This window comes from Patella vulgata, chromosome 6 (assembly GCF_932274485.2).
Source record: "Patella vulgata chromosome 6, xgPatVulg1.2, whole genome shotgun sequence".
Taxonomy (NCBI): domain Eukaryota; kingdom Metazoa; phylum Mollusca; class Gastropoda; family Patellidae; genus Patella; species Patella vulgata.
The window spans coordinates 26,727,518-26,752,074 of NC_065884.2; the positions used below are offsets into that span (position 1 = coordinate 26,727,518).

Below are 24,557 nucleotides of genomic sequence, written 5' to 3' on the forward strand. Positions count from 1 at the left end.
TCAGCCGCTCTCTCTCTTATTGACAATGATCATTTTCGGGAATTAATAGAAGTCCTGAATCCATCCCACAATTTGCCGTCAAGTAAAACACTCAAAAAAACAATGGAAGAGAATCTATGATGCCGTTCGTTCCGACGAACGTCAAATCAGGAATGACCCAAGTCAGAAGTTAGCCGTTGTGACCACAGATGTATGGACATTAGATGAACAAAATGAGTCTTGCATTAATTTAACCGCTCATTTTTTATCACCAGATTGGGAGGTGGTGGCTAAGACTCTGTAAGTGTAATCATGTCCAGGTTCACATACCTCGGATAAACTGAAATGAAATGAAATTAAATGGGGTTTAACGTCCTACTGTTCTGCTCCTATACTGGGCTAATGAAGACAGGTATACAGTGTGCTATGAGGGAAATTTTGCCCGGGCAGCGGCACTATTGCCTACTCTTATATCGAATTCCAACTGCCAAGGGATCTTTTACGTGCATTCCAATGTATATACGGGACCTCGGTTTTTCGTCTCATCCAAATGACTAGAATAGCATGTTCAACTGGCTTTTTTGCTCGATTTTAAGGCTCTTTTTCAACGATTTCCGAACGTTTACTTAGACGAAAATATCAGCCAAATAGCTCTTGGAATGGCTACAAATGCAAGGAAATGACGGATAATTTTCTTGGGGGACCCCCCCCCTCTCAGTGCCCTCATTTTGCGGCGCCCCCCCCCCCCTTTTCAAAATTTCTAGATTCGCCCCTGTTTAAAGTTACAATTTCATATTTTTAAGTTATATTTTTAAAATGTATTAAAATAAAGCCCTAAAATAGATGGTATCTATAAACAGTCCTACCTTGTTAAAGAATAATCCTATAATTCACTATTGCCAGTTGAGAAATTGGCAAAAATATCATTTTCAACTTCAAATTCAAACGTTTGAAGATATATTCCATGGTGGGGAATGGGAAAACAAGGGAGGTAATTGGGAGGTAATTGTGTTATTATTTCCGGTGTGAAGATTTTTAAGTGTGAGAAAGATAACCTATGATCGTATAATAGTGAGTTGACAACCTATTGAGCAAAAGACATAGAAATAATTATGTTTTGACTTTCTTAGAAAATATGAAATTGTAACTTTAATAGCCCATTCGGGGCAGAACAGCTGAGACGAAACAAAAAAACTGCAATAAGCAGATTTAGCTCTTACATAATATTCGAAATTAAAAACTTGAATTAGAATTCAATATTAGTTCATTTCATTCAGTTGATGTTGTTATTTTACTGTGAAAATATGTGATCCCACTATCTAATATTTAAGACACAATGAACATTTTAAAATCATAAATGCCCAGAAGACAATGCGGGAGTAATTTTTTAAAAAAAATGGCCGATTTAAAAACATGATAATTAAAAAGATGTGTAGAATGGACTAAGGCAGAAGATCTGACGTTTTCATATTGTGGCAGATTGTAATGTCGTGTAACAATGCCGTATTGTCGGGTTAAAATGTCGTGATGTCGGGTTGTCGACCAAGAAAGTTCAGCGTGGTTTCGCCCTGGCGGTAGCGCAGGACGAAGGGCCTGGAAAAGAACAGTGTCTAGTTGTGTAGATGGGACAAATACACAAGCTCCCGTGTATACACTGGTGTGCACACAAAAGAACCCTTTACAGTTGGAATATGATAAAGAAATGTCACTGTTCATTGAAATTTGTAATAATATTGCTAGAATTTTTGCTCGAGAAATAACATATTCGCATAATATGTGATATGTACTTAAAATACTTAAATCAACTTAGTCTGTAATTGACAGTTGACACATAAAAAAGAGCTATTGATCGAAAACATATGTCACTCATTTACCGCCAGAATTACACGTGAGTGGAATTATTCTAATTGCATCATTTGATTTAAAGTAACCAATCATTTTGTTAATTACACAAGTTCAGGGCCATGATCACGCGTTATTGTGCATGATATTCATTTACCTTTAAAAGAAACCGGGGATTCTGTAAGTCAGACTTGCATTAGATTCCAGAGATCGAGGGTACATCTGAGTTCCTAGACAGCCGAGAGGGTGGAGAAGTGGTTTTAGCTATATAGTATTGTAATTTGTGCTATGCTTGTATACCTGTATTCAGTTATATGCTATATAAAATGTAGAAGCGAACTATGCATTATTATTCCTGGTAAGACAAACGTCTTAAGAAACTGGAAGAAGTAAATACACAACGTGAAGCAGAAGTAAAGACAACTAGAGACAAATTCTAGACGATCACAAGGCTACAGAAATATGTAGTAAGAAAAGATGCATGGGTCGTACGTAGGATGTGGCGACCGGTTTCCCATAGACGCTCTCCACGTCAGACAGAAAGACCTATGGTGCTACATATTTCGTCATAGCACTCTGCATAGCGAGTGCCAATCTTCAATAGTCCGATTGGCGTCGAAAAATAGGAAAATTTAATGAAATGATTGGTATCATGTCGTAATGTTTTGATACCACCCTTCATAAGGCGACAACCCGACATCACGACATTTTAACCCGACAATACGACATTTTTACATGACATTACATCTTTAATGTCGTGGTGTTGGGTGAAAATGTCGTGATGCCCTGTTGTCGTGATGTCGGGTTGTCGCCTTATGAAGGGCGACATCACAACATCACGACATCATACCAGTCTACATAAATGTGATACCACTTTCCCCTCTCCAAAACGTTATCAATATAGCCCCACTGGCCACTGCTTTTTTATTTTTGCTATACTGGGTTTAGCCCCACTATAACTTATTGTACATAAAAAAGAAATGTACTGTTTGGTTGCAAAAGTGTCTCTGTACTCAAATTTACACTTTAAATATAAAACATATATTTATTGTACTTTAATTTTTCAACAATATTTCATCACATTTCTATACGCCCACATTTTCATAAAGGACGTATATTGTCGTCGCCCCTGTCCGCCCGTTTCTCTGCCGACTGTTCCTCCGTCCGTACACATTTTAATTTTTTTTATTTGTGGACACTCTATAGTACACAATTTTTATCTGATTTTGACGAAACTTAAAATATAGGTTTATATCCCAAAGATCTCGGTTCCATGACTTCATGGATTATGGTCCCTGATTGTACGAAAAATCTCGTTTTAGTTTGTGGACATTCTAGAGGGCTCAATTTTTATCCGATTTTGATGAAACTTAAAATTTACAAACCATAGAACTCGGTACTTCCCGATATTCACCTGACCCTAACTTCCTGGATTATGGACCTTGGTTGTACGAAAATTCAGTTTTTTAGCTTGTGGTCCATCTAAAGGTCACAATTTTTATCCGTTTTTAAAAACCGCTCAAACATATCACCACTATACCGTAATGACAGATGAGTTAATTTCGTGAAAATTGGACCGAACTGCTCGACACAATGGCCGCTCTTCGTACGCGAGGTGTGTAAAGCTGTAGACTAATACCAAGGTTGTGGACACTGTAGATGTCACAATTTGTATCTGATTTGGATGAAACTTGAAATGTATGTTTATATCCCAAGAATCTCGTACGCAAAGGGTATAAACGTATGTAATACCAAGGTTGTGGAAACTCTAGAGGTCACGATATTTATCTGATTTGGATGAAACTTAAAATGTATGTGTATAATCCAAAGATCTCGATTCCTTTTGATATTCACGCATATCGGATCGTAACTTCCTGGATTATGGCCCCTGATTGTATGAAAACCCGTGTTGTTAGCTCGTGGTTCCTAGTGGTCACAATTTTTATCCGATTTTATGTACCCGCTTAAATATATCACCGTTACACCATAATGACGGTTGAGTTCGAATTTCGTGAAAATCGGACATGTAGTGTAAAAGAATATATTATCAAAGTTGTGGATCCTCTATAGATGTCACAATTTTTATTCGATTTTGATGAAACTTGAAATACATTTTTATATCTCGATTCCTTTCGATATTCCCGCATATTGAACTGTAACTTCCTGGATTATGTTCCCTGATTGTACGAAAAATCACGCTTTTTGCTTGTGGATCTTCTGTGATCGCAATTTTTATGCGATTTTCATGAAACTTAAAATATATGTTTATATCCCAAAGACCCGGGTTCATTCGATACTTGTGCATAACTTCCTGGATTATGGTCTTTGCCTGTATGAAAAATTCCGTTTTGTTTAGCTTGTTCTCATAGGCCTACATGTCGGCTTATTTTAATTTTCAGGAACAGTTTGTATTGGGCTAAATATGATCTTGGCGATTTTGACTATGTTCAGTAAAGTGCTCCCAGTGTTATTGTCCCTGAATTCTGAATGTCTTATTAGAGTTCCCACAGCGTAGCTGCGTGGAAGTTTGTTATCATGCCTGGCTAACTATTTCTGTGATTAAATTTAAGTGACAAACTTTTTCAAAAATACTATGGGCCGATTGTTTTGCCTAGTGGGACATTTTTTTCGGGAAAATAGACCGGTTTGCCGGTGTCTCTAACACATTTATTCAAACCAAAGGGGCCGGTTTGCCGAAGTCTCATATAGTCCAGCAGAACTATGGCTGAACCTGGAAATTGTATACAAAGTTTTTTATGGTTGATTTTATTGGAGTAGGATGTCCTCTTTTAGAATCTGCCGGTTGAACCTGGGTCACCCTTGAGCATTTTGATAAATTCAACATGGCGTCTAAGACGGCTGCCATTTCAAATAATTCCCTATAACTCCCATAGTATTTAGTCTAGAATGATAATTTTGGTGTTTATGGGGTCAAGGAATACACTGAAATCGTTTATTATGTTGGGGGGGGGGGGGGGTGATTAGATGATAGTAAAATCAAACATGCCAGAAAATAGACCGGTTTGCCGGAGTCTCTAGCACATTCAATCAAACCAAAGGGGCCGGTTTGCCGAAGTCTCTTATAGTCCAGCAGAACTACGGCTGAACCTGGAAATTGTATACAAAGGTTTTTTTTATGATTGATTTTATTAGAGTAGGGTGTCCTCTTTCAGAATCTGCCGGGCATAGACGTACGAGCTGGGGCGGCCGCCCCCCTCCCCATTTTGGGCACCAAATGCTGGGAAAATTTGGGTACACAATTGTACTTTGTAAAAGTTGTATGAAATAATATTGTGTTCTTGAATGTGTCCAATTTAACAGAGAATTTATTATTATTATGTAACATACTAAGAACCTAACTACATTTTTTGGGCACCAACCACCACCGCCCCCCCCCCCCCAGTCAAAAATTTTCCCCTACGCCTATGCTGCCGGGTGAACCTTGGTCACCCTTGAGCATTTTGAGAAATTCAACATGGTGTCTAAGACGGCTGCCATTTCAAATAATTCCCTATAACTCCCATAGTATTTAGTCTAGAATGATAATTTTGGTGTTTCTGGGGTGAAGGAATACACTGAAATCGTTCATTATGTTTCGGGGGGAGGGGGGGGGGGGTGATTAGATGGTAGTAAAATCAGACGATAACACCACATACATCCCTATCAGGGGCCCCAAGAACACATGGGTCAGTCCTGAAAAGGGAGGCATAATAATCTGTTTGTTAAACATCTAAAAAAAAAACAAATTCTACCCGAAAAACACGAACATAACCTCCACAAAACTAGGTAATATCCAGTTTTACCCTTTGTTTTCTGGCTGCAGCCCGTGACAGCACAAGCGCAAAAATCTATACTAATATTTGTGACTGTCGGTTGTCTGTCTGTTCGGGGTTGGCATCTGAAATTTGGGGTATACGGGTAGCTCGTACCGGGGAGTAACATAGGCCAGATGGCGTTAGACTACCACTTCCGGTTTCGGGGTTATGACCCCCGAGCGAAGCCGGGCATTCTTCTAGTACTGTATATTCTAGGCCATCTTCAGTGCAGCTACAAGCACATGTACTACATGAGCTGTCACTCTTGCATACACATCTGATGAGCCACTTGGCAGACCCCGGAGCAAGTTGACCGGTTGTAATGTTTTCAATTTAGTGCCCCCCCCCCCCACCGCCCAGCAATACAGTTCCGTCGGATTACGATCTTCTAGTCAACGCCACACAATAGCTTTGTGATGACATATTTTTACGTTCCCTACAAATGCATCATTCGTTGGTGCAAGACTGCATGGTTTAGGCGGGGATGATTACGATACATTTCCAGTCGTGGATGCCGATACCCCGCAGTGTGTTTCAGGCATCGACTTGCAAGAGCTCTGTCCTTAACAATCTTACCGTGGAATTGCTAATCGAGAAAAGAACAACCGTTGACATTGGTCAAACTACGGAGAAACATACGTCAGTTGTCATTGAAATCCTGCCAGCTTATGCTCTTACAGGGTGTGACACGGTTACATGCGGGGACGTTGTGGGGAAAGGAACAGCTTGGAAAATGGTGAGAGCTTGATTGTATTCTTTCTCACTCGTCCGAGTAATTTACACTCTAATTGAATCATTGCTTATTGCCTGGAGGCGGGGCATAAAATGGGCACAAAACCAGACCCAACTTTCTAGAGTAAAATTTTGCGTAGAATACGATGCCGAGTGGTAATGACTGTGCATTCACTTTCAGTGCAAATGACCCCATTTGACCGTTGACCCCAAATATCTCGAAAACGCCCCAACGGCGGACTGATTACCACTCGGCATCGTATTCTACACAAAATTTTACTCTTGAAAAGTTGTGTCTGGTTTTGTGCCCATTTGATGGACACCCCCCACACTGAGCCTGCGGTCTATTACACAGGCCACTGTATATTAATATCAGCTTGTTATGGACCGAGTTCTAGAAATATATGTCTGAAACACGCTGGAGGGTTTGGACATCGAAAACTGTAAATGTATCGTCATTATTTTCACCCAAACCATGTAGTCTAGCTCACGGAATAATACATTTGCAGAGACCGTAAAAAGAGCTCATCACCAAGCTATTGTGTGGCCTTCACTGGAAGATAGTAATTCATCGGAACTTGATCCGGGACTGTATTGCGTGAAGAAGGATCTCCGGAGTCTGCCATACACTCATCGGATGTGGATGCAAGAGTGACACCCCATGTAGTACGCTTGCTTGTAGCTGCAGTTGGGGTGGGCTTTGATGTACAGTATTTTGCACGTATGTGGTGTTATCGTATCGCTCATATGCTCCTATATCCCGAAATATATAGTTTATTTTGGCGAAATAATGGCTCTCAACGGCCGTTACGAGTTAATTATTTAATATATATAAAGGGCCATATTGTCTGGCATTTTGGATTTTACTACCATCTTATCACCCCACAACATAATGAACGATTTCAGTGTATTCCTTGACCTCAGAAACATACGGTTAGACACCAAAATTATCATCCTAGAATAAATACTATGGGGTCTATAGGGGATTAGGCCCTATTTGATGTGGCGGCCGTCTTGGACGCCATCTTGAATTTCTCAAAACGCCCGAAGGGTGACCGAGGCTACCCGGCAGATTCTGAAAGAGGACACCCTAGGCTACTCAAATCAATCGTAAAAAAAACCCAAAAAAAACCGCAGTCAAAAGGCTAGTAATAGTATATTTTGGTGTGCATTTATTAAAATTAAAGAGGTTTAGTGTCTTTTTTATCAGGGTCCAAGCAACTCCGCGTTCTACAGGCCCGGGCTAGGCCTGGCTCGGTCTGGATACGCTGACAGTGACGAAAGTTCAGGGCAGCTAGCTTATTACTATTAGAGTATAGTTTTTAATTCACCAATTGGACGGACAGAATCCAATTCTAATCCAGTACCCACTCCATTTAAGTATCCTCATTCAGAAATGTCAACGGTTTTCTTCTACTTTAGCTTAAGGATCAAGTAACACAGGCCCTACACAGGCGGTACCAGTCATCGTAGATGAAGAAGCAGGATTTATCACTCTGCTAGGCGAAGGCGTCACAAACTCATCTCAATGTACAAAATTATTAATCAACTAACCCCTCCATACCTCCACAATTTAATTCAGTTTTCCAATTAAACTCCTTATAATCTTCTTTCTTTTTCTTTTTTTAAAAACATTACTCGGCATACCCCCGGATTCTCTTTTACTTTACTCTACGTCTCTAGCCGAGTCTAGGCTAGGCTCCACATTCACTCATTCAGAAAAAAAATCACCGGTTTTCTTGTTTAACGATCAAGTAAGAGAGTACTTTTTTATTTTTATTTTTATTAATTGATGGAGTATTCCAATTCCCTCCCTCCCGAATATTCGTTTAAAAATTATAACTTCTAGTTTTCTACTTTTAATTTCTTCAGCCGTTTGGCGTATAGATGGCGCTGCGGCTTGTGTTTATGCTACCGGAAGCAGAAACCACCAGTCGGCTCTTGCGCAGAAATGGATTAAGCTGTACTCGCTAATATTAAAATAGTATTGATTCACGACTGTCATTTTACTAGTGTTTGAATACTTTCTACCTTCATCTACATGGCCTAGTAAAATTAATTCCAGTTTTTCCCGATTTCATAGTCTCCCCAGGACTAGTATTGAATGTGAAAAATGACGAAGGATCGTTTGGCGGCTTTGAAAGCGGTAGGTTTTACTCTCCCTGGCCCAAGTGATTGGGCCCAACCCACTCTCAAAACTGATAGTGTTTTATCGGACAGTGTTCTTGTAACACTTCATGATTCAATTACACGAATTTACATATAATCAGGCTCTTCAAAATGTGAAAAAAGTGTGATGGAAAGTGCCCAAATACTTACCAGAAGCCTTTGACCAAGACAACATCGTCTGCTTAATTTCTGAGCTCACCCTTTCGTAAATCAAATGATCTTTTTTGTCTCCGTAAGTCAGTGCATGTGTCTGTCAAATGTCAGTCATTAACTCACCCTGATGTGTCAGTCATACATAATCAATTAATATGTATCCCTTTCCATATTATTTTACACTACATACACTACTCTATTTTATTACCTATTGTCTTATGATATTATTTTTAAAGAGCCAATATCTATAAGGTGTTCAGCAATCTATTTCGGTGCAGTACGTTGATCCGGCTACTTAGGGTAAGGGTTAGTAGTGGAAGTCAAAAGTAGCCGGGTCAACGTAGTAGGGCTCTGTTTCACAGACTCCAGAGGTAATGCAAAAGTCTTCTTCTAACTCTTGTTTAAGATGACTGGTCTTTCTTTCCAAGTTTATATGCATTCTATGTCTGACGTCACATCACATAATGTCGATCATTGACTTCGGTAGCGTGTGCATTGTTTACAGAAGATGTAGTAAGGTAAACTGGTCTGGGCAGAATGGTGCCATTACTATTTTATGTACCCATTTACACTAAATAGGAAATATTTTTGTATTGAGATAGAATTTAATTTGCAGAAGAAAAAAGTTAATATTGTGAGCTAATTAACTCGCACTGATGTCATCCCTCTCAGTAATTGTGTACAGCTTCCTAGTGAATTTTCACTGCTGACCAATTTGAGTGTTAGGAAATAATTAGTAATAAGTAGCCAGTACCCATCTTTCACATAATAGTATGATCTGGCACTATAAAACATGCCAACGAAAGTCAAGATGACTAGGTTGGTTGCAACAATGAATTGTGAATGCCAGTACAGTTAAATGCGAAACTGACGTGTCTTTCTTTGTGTTGATAGTCATAGTACGGTATATATACTCTTCTGTATTGTATGTAAACTACAGCTTTGTAATTTTTACATTATGAACTTAATCACAGTTTCAGGTATTGTGGCCCTATTCCCAGGCAGTAGCCTAGATCTTATACCAGAAACATTTTCTTATTTTATCCATAATTATTTGTAACAGTATTGGTATATTATGTTTGATTTGTGAAAATAATCATGTCTTTAAGTAAGGTACATGAAGAACAAGCTCACTGTTTATATATTGTTTGTGACAAGTTTTATATAAAGTATCAATAAGCTCAGAAGTTGATATAATAGCATAGGAGATCTAGAGCAGTCTCAGTAGTAAGTTTTGTTAACATCTAGAGCTGCTCTGCTTGTTTAGTTGGATTAGTTGTGGACTGGGAGCCATGGTGTGCCTGACAAAGCCTGAATCTGTGCCTGACAATGTCTGTGACAGGTGCCTTATTTCCAGGCTCGCACATGCCCATAATTTTGATCTGTTTATGCTGAAAAACGCTGTCAGTAAGCACAAAAACATAGTAGCAGACAGAATACATGTCATTTGCAAGCTGTCAATCAAACCACGTGATGTAAACAATTAGCCATGTGGTGTGAATTGAGGCACAACGTACAGTTCATGACTAAGTGAATTTACAGGACGGCTCTGTGTACTAAACGTTAAAAAACCCCATAAATTCGTATTTATAATATCCTAATAAACAACCCATTTGATCAGATTTTTGGCCAAAGGACGACGCGTTAACACAATACAGCAGTAAACTTGTGCCAAATCTGTATGCCTAGTGAGCATGTTGAACCAACTAGATGTCACTTCCGGTGTAATAAAAATTTATTTCTCGCTTACAAAACTTTTTTACTTGTGTTACAGAGGGGATGATTTATCAATATATATTTAAGATTTATGGAAACCTTGTTGAAAATCGTTGGTCTTCCCCTTTAAGTCCAGAACCAAGTTGCTTGAGTGGGGGTCTGAGAGTGATTAAAGGCATAGTATAGTGTATTTAAATGAGATTTGAGACAGATTTGAACCATGTTGCTGTGTTTTCTTATAAAACAAATTGAGAAATTTCAAATTATAATTATGTAAACACAATTGGGTGCTTAGAGTTAGATCAACATTTTATTTGACTAGACCATATTACACTGTCATAATGATCTCCAACCGTGTGCTTGACAAACAGAAACTTTTTACTGCTCTCTCATTGGAAAGAATTACGCAAACCAATAAATGGTCAGAAGAATGACGGAAATGCTATTTAAGGCTTGATGTACCTCAGTTATAGCGCCTTAAAGGATGATAGTGTAGATCCAGGAATGTTCGGACACCCTCATATGGTTATTGTAATATTACTAAATACTTTGTCCATAGTTTTATGATTAGTTTTGTATGTATAAACGAAACTGCCCAACAAAATGCCCACTCCCTGTACAAAAATAGTGTAAAACTATGTAATACAAAGGTTGTGGACCCTTTTGATGAAACTTGAAATATATGTTTATATCTCAAAGATGTCCGTTCCTTCAGACCATAACTTATTGTATTATGGCCCTGATTGTACGAAAAATCTGGGGGGTTTTTGTAGCTTGTTTTCTATCCATCTCTTGAAAAATGTGAGCATATCTTGCATGGCAATCCCTGGTTTTAATTAGTTGTATGGTCTTGCAGTTTGGGGAGGTGGGTTCCTAGTAAGGGTGTTCTCACGACTGGAAATATCAGGGTTTTAAACTCGATCATGCAATAACATCATTTAAGGATCAGGTGTTACTGTTCAAAAATTGGGTGCTCAAGCAGAGTACCGAATATACTTCATAACTTAACAATACCTGTTAGCACAGTTGTATGCTTGCCTGATGTTTGCATGCAGAAATATAATAATTAGGCCTAACTTTACCTAAGTAAAGGGATTGGAGGGAGGGGTATTTCTTAAAGATACATTATGGGAGATTCGATAACGAGTTGGTAGTTCTCACTATAATAATTAAAAACTAGATAACGTAAAGGCAATTTGCTGAAAATTCCATTCAAATTGATCCACTATGAACCGAGAACTAAATGAATGAAATTTCTGCCTAGCCTCGGTCATCATTACTTAAGTCAGTACGAAAAACAGCATAGTCTTGATTATCCATATAATCGTTTAATCGAGAAGGAAAGTTATGCAGTAAATCGGCTTACAATCCACTTAAGATCGCAGGCTAGCGATGCCATCTAGAGTTGATTATGGTCTGGATAGATTTTGTTTCAAAATTATGTTTAATATTGTTGATACACATGGATGCTATCAATAATAATGTCTTACTGTCACCATTATTGTTAAAATTGTTTGACATGCTAACTAATGACGTCAGTTGACAGACTGTCGCCATTCAAGAGATGACCACCATCAGGATGATAGGTTGCATTATTTCTGTTGCGCCTTTCTTGAAAATCATTTTTATACGCCCACATTGAAATGGTCGCATATTGCTGCCGCCCCCGTCTGTACGGTTGCTCTAGAGCCTAAAGTTAATATCCAGTTGACTTTAAATTTACACAAAGTGTTTAGGGTCATGAGATTAAGAATCCTCTTGATTTTCAACAAGTTCCGATAATTACTGCCACAGTATGACCCTTGATCACTTTGAAAAATCTTGTGGACTCTCTAGAGGCTAAAGTTTATATTCAATTGACTTTAAAATTATACACAGTGTCTTCGATCTTAAGACGAAGAAGCCTATTTTTAACAATTTTCGATTATTACTGTCAATGGCCCTTGATCATTTTGGAAAATCTTGTAGTAAAGTTACTAACCAATATACTTTAAATTTATACACAGTGTTTACGATCATGAGACAAAGAAATTTATTGATTTTCAATAATCTTTTATACTTACTACCAGAGTTATGGCCCTTGATCACTTGCGAAATCTTGTTTACGAGCTAGAGGCTAAAGTTAATATAAATTTATACACAGTGTTTAAGGTCATGAGACAAACAATCGAAACAAATTAAAATGATTTCTGATAATGAACTAATGGGGTGTTACTCATTATCAGATTTTAGTGTGTTGTAAATGTTTCATTACTGACAAAAGAAAAAATATGCGACAACCCTTGTTAACTGCCCAGGCGACTTAGCTGATGTGGGCTTATGTTTTATTATTTAATAAACAGTGTTGATGAGATATAGATTAATTTAATAAATAATGATCAATAAAAAAACCCCAATAAATTAAGTATTTCATCAGAGTGATCTTACATGTATATTTCGACCCACGTATTAAAACAGACAAGACTTCTAAACTTGGGATGAGTGGTCTTCTATTAGGATGAGTAGTCTTCTATCTTGGGATGAGTTGTCTTCAATTGGGCCGAGTGGTCTTGGGATGAGTTGTCTTTGGGATGAGTTGTCATACATTCTTGGCAACCGATCTTTTATTTTATTTTGACTGAAGCGTTGTTACAGACTCAGGACTGTACAATGCAGTGAACACTAACAACTGGCCCCCGCATCCATTCGCCTGATTTTGAGTGAAGCCTTTTTACATCCTTGGGAATGTACAATGAATGTACTTACGACTGGTCCCCCCGGGTCCATTCACTTGATTTGATATCTTTTGTTTATTTCTGGCAGTGTCTTATGTAGTTTGTTTTGACTTCAGGTTTGTCTTGTCGATCGGTGTAGTGCAGTCTTTCTGCACTTACTGCTATATTAGTATGTAAATATGGATGTAAAAATACTTAGCAAATCATTGAAGTAGCTTGTTTCAAATTTTTATTGTTAATATTAATATATTTTGTAGTTTTATTTTTACCTAACATATATTACCTGTTTTAGGGACATGTAAGATTTTTGTTTCTTTTGAAACTACCATTGAATTGACTATTATAATAAACTGATTTTATTAACTGAGTTGGATAGAAATCTTTAGAGAAATATGAACATTAAAAAGATATTAGAAAAAATACCTATTGATTAGATTTTATTTTATTGCTCCAAAAACACATAAAATAATATAAACAGAACTGTTTCAATAATAAGCCTTACTGTCCTATTTTAAGACTTAAAAAGATGCACTATGTAAAACCTAAATCTGCCTATTAGTATTGCAGGTCTTTAATTTGGCTTCAAATGTTATATAAACTATTATTATTATGATATTTACTATTTAGACATTTATTCACATGAAAAGCCTATAATCAACTCTATAGACCATAGGCTAAGATTTGAAAATTTAACAATAGAATTTTTAATCGAGTCTTGCATTTGCATGTAGTCACATACTGTTGCTATATAATAAACAATCTATGCTACATCCTCATTTTTCATTATCAATTTCTTAAATTTTATAGCAAGATCGGTGAGCTATTTATCTAAATCTTACATGTACATGTATGTAATGCATCTTTAAAGTTCCAATTTCATATTTTCTAAGAAAGTCAAAACATAATTATTTCTATGTCTTTTGCTCAATCGGTTGTCAACTCACCATTATACGATCTTTCACTTAAAAATCTTCACACCGGAAATAATAACACAATTACCTCCGAATTACCTCCCTTGTTTTCTATTCCCCACCATGGAATAGCTATCTTCAAACGTTTGAATTTGAAGTTGAAAATGATATTTTTGCCAATTTCTCAACTGGCAATAGTGAATTATAGGATTATTCTTTAACAAGGTAGATACCATTTATAGATACCATCTATTTTAGGGCTTTATTTTAATACATTTTAAAAATATGAAATTGTAACTTTAATAAATGGACTTTGTATCTTTTCTTACCAAATAATTCCAAAATATTATGTAGAATCGGTACTATATTTGATTCATTTAAATCTTTTGATTTAGCCATGTTTTGCATGCAGGTATTATTTAAGTGACAATCTTTAAACAGGTGATTTTATAAAATAGATTTGAAAAAAAATGATTTATTGCTCTTGATCACATGAAATCATTCGAGACACATTATAAGTGGCGGGGCCCACGGGACAGTGCCACTTTAGACTTTCCTCTGTGACACCATCTACAAACTGAATACCAAGTGATATTTGAATGGCTTGGTCTTCAATTGCGTCAATTATTACATTATTGAAATGGATAATGTAACTTTTAGTACCAGTATCAGTAACATCATTTAATTTTGCTTGTTTATGTACCTGTGTTTATTTGAGTTTCGCTGGCTTTGTGAGTAAGCACTTGCTCACAGACCAGGAGCACAGGGTTCTATGGTTCAATCCTGGTGTTAGCCAAGAAAGTTCGCTAGGTTTTTCCAGCTTGGTTTTCACTTGTCAGTGGTGCAGGACAGGACAGTGAGCCTGGTAAGGAACAGCATCTAGTCATTTGTATGGGAAAAGAAATCAAGGTCCTGTGTAATCGTCGGCATTCACGTAAAAGAACCATTGACAGTTAGAATTCAATTACTTTCTTGTCATTATTAGCCCGGTTTGTGCAGAAAAGTAGGACAATAAATCGTGAAACCCGCATTTCATTCATTTATTTATATATGGTTTCTTTATTCGATGGTCATTCGTTCGTTCCTGGAGTTTTATGTCCACTTCCACCAAGGGTGATATCGTAGACAAGTGATGGTCAAATGGGTTAATCTTATTTATCCTGACATATTTTAAAATAGAAAATTCATCTGGTTAGAATCATCAAGACTATAAGAACCTACTGAGGATAACTAGGCTGTATTTGATCCGAAATAAAAAAGGAAAGGAAATAAGGATTTAATGCTCTACTTTTCTGCACAGACGTATGCTATTCAGTGTGCTATGAGGAATCCAACTGTCAAGGGTTCTTTTACGGCACGCCAATTTGTACACGCTAACCTCAGTTTTTCATGCAATTCAAATGACTAGGCACTTTTCTTGTCAGTCAGACTACAGAATTTTATGTTTTCAAAAGAATAATAGTAATTTTGAAGGGTAATAATATTACATCATATCAAATGTGAGGTATTAATAATACCATGTCGCCAATGTTAGTACTGATTTTTAACTATGTTAGAAACGACGATTATTATTACCCAGTATCTTACAATATTCAAGGTACTAGATGTGTGATGGTTTCTCTGATTTATTTCTTGCTTTTTTATGTACAAATTTTAATGCAAAGAGGTTGCTATCCTTCTCAAATAAACACCCTTCATTGGATTAAATACATGTACATGTAAAGGATTTTAAAAGTAAAAGATGGATTGATTGAAATATTTGAATTTCTTGGCATGGCAAATTGACTTGAATTAGTCCCGAATCAACTATCAGAAGCTACATGTATATTATGATTAATGTTAATATTTTGTTATTGTATTGCACCAAATTATTTCAGCATTATTATTGAAAAGTTGATTTCTGTATAACATTTGCTTGTTGATAGAAACTAATTTCTATTTGTGTCCGTAGACCAAGTACACATGTTTGATTTTGTGCAAAATTTGAGACAATTCTGAAATTATAGCCGAGATACAAAAGCGTGGGAAATGATTTAATGGTCTAAGTGTCTTCAGTATAAATAATGGTTATACATTATTTATTAGGTTGTGTCTTATCCAAATCTCCTATAATCAGCTGGACGGTGCTGATTTATTTATTAAAGTACATGTTGATATTCAAGGTAACAATTAAACTGAATGTATAGATTTAAGTAATTGTTAGATTTACACTGCACAACTTTTAACTAAATTCTGATTGCTAGATAAAATCATAACTAAGAAGTTCCCATCTGTCGTGTACATGTAACTGTACCTGTAATACACGTCCAACCTCTCATAATAGTTTTGTTGTTCCCAATCTTTCGGATTGTAGTTGTACCTGACAATATGGCAGGCACTATTGAACAGGTACATGTAAATTATACATGACATTTTAACGTTGTACTGAACATGTATTTAAAATACCAGGTATTAATATAATGATTGAATAAAGGCAAATCTGTGCCAGACAGAAGGAAAGGTGCAAGAGAGATTGTGCATGACAGCCTAAATTTGTGCCTAAAATTATCTGTGACAGGTGCTTTATTTCCGGACATACTGGAACACACTGGCTGGACGATTTACCTAATACTATCCAATACTAACCCAAAAATATGGGACACAATACCTCAGTTTCTGACTTAGGTTGAACATTCAAACTTGGTGTAGATGTTTATTATAGGTGTCTTGTCTGAGTTAAATGATGAGCATTTTCTGTTTAGGTAAGCAGTGATAAGCAATTTGATTTTTTTGATGATCTAGGACAAGATAAATTTGATTCTAATTGAAGGAGGTTGGGGAAGGGAAGAATGATATTTAGTGTATAGTACATGTAGATTAAATCAATACCATGACCAAGTTAAAAGTTCAAGTAATTAATGTGTCTTCTACTGGTATTTTCGGATCGAGGTGAAGAACAACAGCCTTACTGTTGGCATTTGAGAATTTATGATTTTACGTTAGATAAATGTTAAGTGTATGATAATTTAAGCTGTAAGTGTGCCCAATTCAGTGGTAATATGCACCTACTCGCACTGCTTTAACTTTTTCTGAAGGTCCAAGCACTAAACGTGACGAAATACGGTATGCACAGTAATGAATTTACATATAATAATTATGTAGCTTAAGAGTTGATGGCTCATCTGAATCCAGCGCATTATACATGTAGCACTGCAAAGAAGCAACATTAACAAGTGATGAGCCAGATATTTCAATTTTGATATATTATATTTTTTGTCCACTTAATTTAAAAATTCAGCTTTATATATTGTAATGAAGAGAAAAGTGGTTTTAAAAGGTTAGAGTTGAGCTAAAACTAGTAAAGCACCGTTATTATAAATTGTTCTCTGTCGCTGATTGTTCTTATGTATTCTGCAGACTTCTAAATTATTAATTGACGTACATGTAGTTTTGCGAGAAGACATAGACTGAGTGTCGTACATTTTCACAATTCTATAATTTACACTAGTGGTTTGTGGATTTTATGCATCACTTTTCTGCCCGTAAAGTACTGATAACAAAACAGATGATCCACATATTGAAAATAGAAATCATATGCTATTTCAAATAGTTAAGCAAATCTGAAAACAAAAAAAACTGTTTGTTATATAGGGAGCAGCAGTGGGTCATTGAATAAGGCTCTAGCTTGCTGACCAAGAGATCCTGGGTTTGATTCTGGTGTTGGCCAAGAAATTTCCTCAGTTGGTTCGATGCTCCTCCAGTGAGGGTGAGGTGGGGAATGTTGTGTTGCGGCATTGAACATGATTTTCAGAATAATTAACTTTAAGTAAGCTAAATATCAAATACTGTAAATAATGTTATAAGTACATGCCATATATTATAAACATAACTACAATTTATAATATTTGTATGGAATGCAATCACTAGTTTATTACACATATAGCACTAAATTCGACACGTGTTCTCTTATTGATGTCAAGCACACAAACAAAAATAAAAAAATTAGAAACTGTTGAGATTTCAAAATCAGCCTTTTCTCTCAATTCTTTGGTTGTTTACAGTACATAACCGTAACAATGTAAGTAAATATGAGCTTGGTACATGTAAAATATGGAACATGAAAATATCTGATTTGATGAATAGGGAGAGAAAAATTCATAATAATTTAGTTATCATATAATATCTGTTTATTCGAAACAAATTAAATGTAGTTTTATGTGTACTTATGTAACTTAGAATGGTGTAACTGCTTTATCGTACCTTTTCCAAACAAGTACATTTTATACAAAAAATCCATTATTGCTTGGACTTTAGAATGAATGATTTAAAGAACTGATAAGATGATATAGTCCAGAGTTACAATCACTGAACGTAGACTGGATACAAATTACTGCTTGATCAGTGAAGAATTTAATTAATAGATTGTCCTGATACACAGACTGTTTGACCTGTGCCATCTTTAACACTGTGTATGTATTTGTACTTTGAATTTATATCACTGAATTTACATGGTGATGTTTATAATGCAGTTCTACTTCAGTTAATGGAAGAAATTTAAAGTTGTGTGTTAGATCTAAGCATAAAGAACTAGAGTGAGATTAATCTAACCACCAAGAGGTCCACAAAATTAGTGGAGTATCGGTTATTATTTATTAGATCACTGTGATATCTGGTCACTCTGCAACAAATTAGACCAAGACAGCTACTGCTTTTAGTGGCCTAACTGACAAGAAATCTTTCTATCTTATGGTTCTAATTGTCAGTGTTTACCTGTTAACTTGATCCCTATATTAGAAACAATACATTGGAGAGAGCAAACATGCCTTTTCAAAGCGAATAAAAGAAGACTTTGCAGATCATATTAAACATGAGCTGCCGAGAAGCCCTGAATTCAAAAATGAGGAGACTATGCATTATAAGTATTTTTATAATGGCAAGTCTTGACGCATATGCATAAGAAATGACTCTGGTCAACGAAATTTATGAGAGGAATCTTGATATGGCTACTTGCCACTATCTAGATTTCAAATACCTTTTTAAAGAATCAAGTTAAATAATAATCCATTTAAAAAAGACTACTTCACATTTTTAAGGATCACCGGATACTTGGGGTAAGAATAGTCAAAAGACTATATTTGTGTGCCTAAAATGGTGAAATCGGGATGTATTTAAGATGATGATACATGTATCGTCTGGTATTCACCAGCACTACTTTGTTGCTATTTTACTGTATCTTACAATTCCAATAGTATAGGTTAGAAATAGGTTTGTGAAATACAATTAGATGGTTGAAGCCATTGTAAATTTGAAATGACCATAGTTTAAGATGCAATTGATCGATTTGAAAAGTTTTGAACCAAAAATTTTTTTTTTTAATGAAAGTACTTCAGATTGTCTAAACTGCAACATTTTCTTTTTTCATTTCAGGCCCAAAGTGATGATGATGATGATCATGAGGTTGCTGTCAATGTGGACAGCGGAGGATTTATGGATGAGTTCTTCGAACAGGTAAACATAATCATTGTTGCTGAGACCGCATTATTTCTGGAATACAACTTATATTATATTTGTACATTGTAGCTCCACGAAGGTTCCAGAGCATGGTATTTACCAAAGATGCTTTTGGCAATCAAGGATTCTATCTAGCACAAGTGACTAATAATACTGTGTGTTTTAGTGTGCACGCTTAAAAGATGATATTTTATTATTTAAGGTTGAAGAAATTCGTGAGATGATAGATAAGATAGCTTATAATGTGGACGAAGTTAAGAAAAAACATAGTGCTATACTCTCAGCCCCTAATAATGATGATAGTAAGTCTGCAAAACTTTATTTTACATGTTGAAAACTTTATTGATGGTTGGTTCACACCAAATTTTCGAAGAACAATGCCCTTGTTTAGGGCTAAGGCTGAAGATATCTTATTTCAAGTGTTGGTTCTCTTGTACTGGAAATTGTGCCCGACTTTAATTAAATTAATCGAGGAAAATGAAATAATATTGATCAGCAATTTAAAGATGCTTTATGTCAATTCTTAATCTTCCTATTGTAGGTCTTTTTCCCTAGCTTCAAATGTTATATAAATAATTACTGAGACATTCATTCACACAACAAGCCCACAACCAACTCTCTAGACCATCGGATGGCTGAGATATTGAATTGATTAGAGGACTGACAATCCAAACTTTGTTATTATCATGGCAATGGTACTTGTCAATCAGCTATTTCTTGTCAAAAGTTCAAACACTCAACTTAACTCAAAATATAATAATTTGACTGAAATTTTAAATGTGTTCATTTTTCATTATCTGTTTTTGAACTGTTAATCAAGAACGGACACCTCTTTATGTAAATCTTACATAATGCATCTTTAATAAATTCAGGTACATTGTTGCAGCGAAAAAAAATAATGAAGGAACATATATATAATAAAACTTTTGTATTCTGCAAGAACTCCTGTCTCTCTTCAGGTTTTTAAACTAGTGTAAAATGAATAAGAAACAGCTTGTGTCACATTTGTATGACCAGATTCTACTGCATCGTAAAACTCAGAAGATATTTTCCTATTCCTGTATGTAATGCTAGATGTAATAGCTCTCTATATCCATGTATACATAGTGTTAGAAATGTTTTATTTTCTGTACATAGCTCTATTGCTTTAAATGTTTATTTTAGAAATGAAAGAAGAACTTGAGGATTTAATGTCAGAAATCAAAAAGAGTGCAAATAAAGTTCGGGCGAAATTAAAAGGTAAGAGATATTGATTTTTGAAACAAGTAATTAATATAAAACCAAACCACAGTTCTGTGCTGCAATTTTTTGCTGGACTAATTTTGAAATTTGAAATAATGCAGGATATGTAACTTTCCAGGTAATAGTTTGCAAATTTTATATGCATAAAATCCATCTTTCTGATTTGTTTCTTTGAAATGGTTATGGGAGCCAACAAAATTTGGTATCAACTATCAGGCTCAACCCACCACACACAATACACACACCTTTAATTGAAGTAATGCACCCTGAACAAAGAATTGTTAAGACTATTTCAAAATAGAGAAGTTTTAATTTAGTTTTTATGTGGATGTAGATTATGTTGCCCGGACATGTGTTCAAATTTGTTTGTGAACCCTTTAGACGTTAAAAGTTTTTTTCAATTTTGTGAGTAGTTCTCATTTATGGTTTTCCAAAATAGCATGTAATTAAACAGGCATTATGTAAGGGCTGAATCTGCCTATTGCGGGTATTTCTTTATTAATTGAATTATTAATTAGACATAGATTAACATGACAAGACCATAATCAATTTGATGCCTTCGGATGCCTCCAATTTTAAGTAGATTAGAATGGGTCAGCCATTTAAAAATGGAGAAGCGAGGCTAGAACTTGAATGACCAGTATGGTTATATTATGATCAATGCACACATCTTGTCAAAACTACAACCATTGATAACCATTCATTATCTGTTTTTATACACCCATATTGAAATGTGGTCATATGATGTATATTGTTATCGCTTCCATCCGTCCGTCCGGAGTTATGACCCTTGATCACCCTAAAAAAATATCAGATTGGCTTTAAATTTATACACAATGTTTAAGGTCATAAGACAAAGAATCCTATTGATTTTCAACAATTTCTGATAATTCTGATATGACCCTTGAGCACTTAGAAAAATCTTGTGGACGCTCTGGAGGCTAAAGTTAATATTTGATTGACTTTAAATTTATACACAATGTTTAAGGTCATGGCACGAAGAAGCCTATTGATTTTCAATTATTTCTGATAATTACTACCATAATTATGGATCTTGATCACTTTAAAATATCTTGTAGATACTCTAGATGCTAAAGTTAATATCTGATTGACTTTAAATTTATACATAACGTTTAAGGTCATAGCACGAAGGAGCCTATTGATTTTCATTGATTTCTGATAATTACTACCATAATTATGGATCTTGATCACTTTAAAATATCTTGTAGATGCTCTAGACGCTAAAGTCGTTAATATCCGATTGACTTTAAATTTATACACAGTAACTCTGGTCAAGAGACAAAGAAGCCTATTGATTTTCAACAATTTTTCGATACTTACCGCCAGAGTTGTGGCTCTTGATTACTTTGAAAAATCTTGTAGAGGCAAAAGTTAATATCCGATTGATTTTATATATTTACCGGTATACAGTGTTTAAGGTCATGAGATGAAGCCTATAAATTTTCAACGATATCCGATGATTATTGATATAAAATATTTTGTATGCTAAATGTTGAAATAGGGCAGAACTAGGAGCCAAATGAGTTGTTACTCATAATCAGATGTTAGTGTGTTGTAAATGTTTTCATTTCTGACAAAAGAAAAAAAAAATGCGACAACCCTTGTTGACTCCCCTGGAAGACTTGGCTGTTGTGGGCGTATGTTTTGTTGCCTGTTAACCAATCTTTGAAATATTATAGCAAGAACAGCCTGCTCTTTATCTAAATCTTACATAAAGCCCCTTTAATGTACGATTATTGTGGTCTTTTCTCCTAAAGTAAAGTACTATCCATTAACCATTTTAAATTTAGATATAAGTAGTGATTGGTGTTGTGCACTTAGGCAGTTGTGCTTTCTAGAATACCTGAAGCTACTTTTCCTTCATGTAGATAATAAATTTATGTTTATCAAATGCTTTGTACCATTTCTAAAGGTTCTACTGTATAAACTTGCATGTAATCAGTTTGACTTGTTATTCTTTCATTGGGTCAATATTTACAATACACCCTGTGTTAAAGACAATTTATCAATATAATAGAAAATTATGGCATGGTAGTCAGTGATTAATATATTTTCTCTCAATAATATGTTTTCCCTTAGTTAAAGGTATGGTTTATCTAATGTGAAAAAAACCCTACATGACATATTGTCTTTTGATTTTCAGTAAATGATTTGAATTGTTTGAACTATGGATATTGCAATTCGTTTATCTTTAATTTAAGCCTGTGTTGCAAAAAATATTCGCTTAGATGTTTCTGGGAAATCATTGATTTTTTTTGTATTACTATACTATACACAGTCTAATAAATATTTTCCCTAGAATGCATGAAAGAAAATCATTACAAATTTGAAGGGTATAGGGAAATAGGAAAATATCAACGTACCAGTAGTCTTAACTTTTTTTGTAGAAATTGATATCATACTGATAGGAAGAATTATAATAAACGTTTATAGAGAAAATTATGGAAATGATTTAGCCATCAATCAATGCTATGATTGGTGTTTGATATAATTATCCCTATATGGTCTGTCCATCACACTTTTTGGGACACACTAACTCTGCTTCTAATTGAACTAGAATGGTAAAACTTGAAAGCCCTGGCTTACTAAGAATGGAGAACATTTTCTGCTTAGGCTAAGCAGAGAAAGGCAATTTCATTGGTCAAGACTTTGGTAAAAAATTACTGTTTCTAATTGAGTGGAAAAAGTGATGAAAGTTGATTTATAGTTTCATTAAAACACCATGACTAAGTTTAACAAAAAGATAAATGTGCGTGCTAGTAATTTATGAGTGTAATCTTCCAGTGTTTATTATGTAATACTTTCCACAAGTTAGAACCAACCCATTCATTGTAGTGTTTTTATATATGCAAAATCCAACAAGTTCCTTATGGTGGGGAGTGGGGAAGCTGTTTTATTGTCATCTTCAGAGAAAATTTTGAAAAATCGAAGTGTCACTGGTGATTTACGGGGCATATCTGGTCCTAGAGATAACATTCAATTGAAAACGCCTATTAACTCAACTGAAGCAAAAAAACCCCTCAAATTTGCATGTTTATTGAAAGACAATAAGTGAATTTTTTATACTGTTATTTAAGGGCATTGGCCCTCAAGCAAGCACCTGAATCAGCCACTGCTATGCACCAGAAGTATTGATGATAGAGATTGGTGTTAGAGATTTAGATCCTATAGAAATGCATAATATATTGTGTTATATCTGTTCTTATTGATCAATGATGACCTTGATAATTATAACAATAAAACCATATTGATTACACATATAATACAGGATTTAAAAGTAAAAATATTTTCCTTATTCAATTATTTATTGTTTTTACCTTGAGCAGTCAATTAATGTGGAAGATATTTCATTTTGATTTTCAATGAGAATTAGGATACATGGTTATTAATACTGGTTTGATTACCAGTCAGGCAAAAGGATGTTATCTTTAAAATTCCCCTTATATTATGTATAATATTTCATAATATCCATATCATTTTTCTAAGCATTTCACAATACAAGCTTTTGTCATATTTTATTAGCTAGTTTAAAGGAGCTAAATCTCTAATATTTGGGACCTAGATTTTTACACAAATGGGTCGCAACCTTTATTATAATAATGCAATATGAATGTATATAAACTGATTTAAATTCAATCGTTTCTGTTTTTATATAACTTCTAATCAGTTATGTTCGGAGAAATACGCCAGCAGTCTCAATGAAATGGTAATCTCTAGCAACTGGTTATTCCAGTCTACACCGATAGTATTTAATTGGCATGCTCTCCAGATAA

The 24,557-nt window shown here is 35.2% G+C and overlaps 1 protein-coding gene across 4 annotated transcripts in view; it reads left to right on the top strand.

Moving 5' to 3' along the window:
* Positions 1 to 8,311: 8,311 nt before the first annotated feature.
* LOC126823446 (syntaxin) overlaps positions 8,312 to 24,557 on the top strand; it is a 56,710-nt gene continuing 40,464 nt past the window's right edge. For all 4 annotated transcript variants that reach the window (XM_056102084.1, XM_050552306.2, XM_050552310.2 and 1 more), the window contains exons 1-4: positions 8,312 to 8,514; positions 19,438 to 19,518; positions 19,724 to 19,823; positions 20,686 to 20,760. In XM_056102084.1, coding sequence (XP_055958059.1) covers positions 8,482 to 8,514; positions 19,438 to 19,518; positions 19,724 to 19,823; positions 20,686 to 20,760 — 289 coding nt within the window. In that variant the 5' untranslated portion in view covers positions 8,312 to 8,481. The remainder of the gene's footprint in view (positions 8,515 to 19,437; positions 19,519 to 19,723; positions 19,824 to 20,685; positions 20,761 to 24,557) is intronic.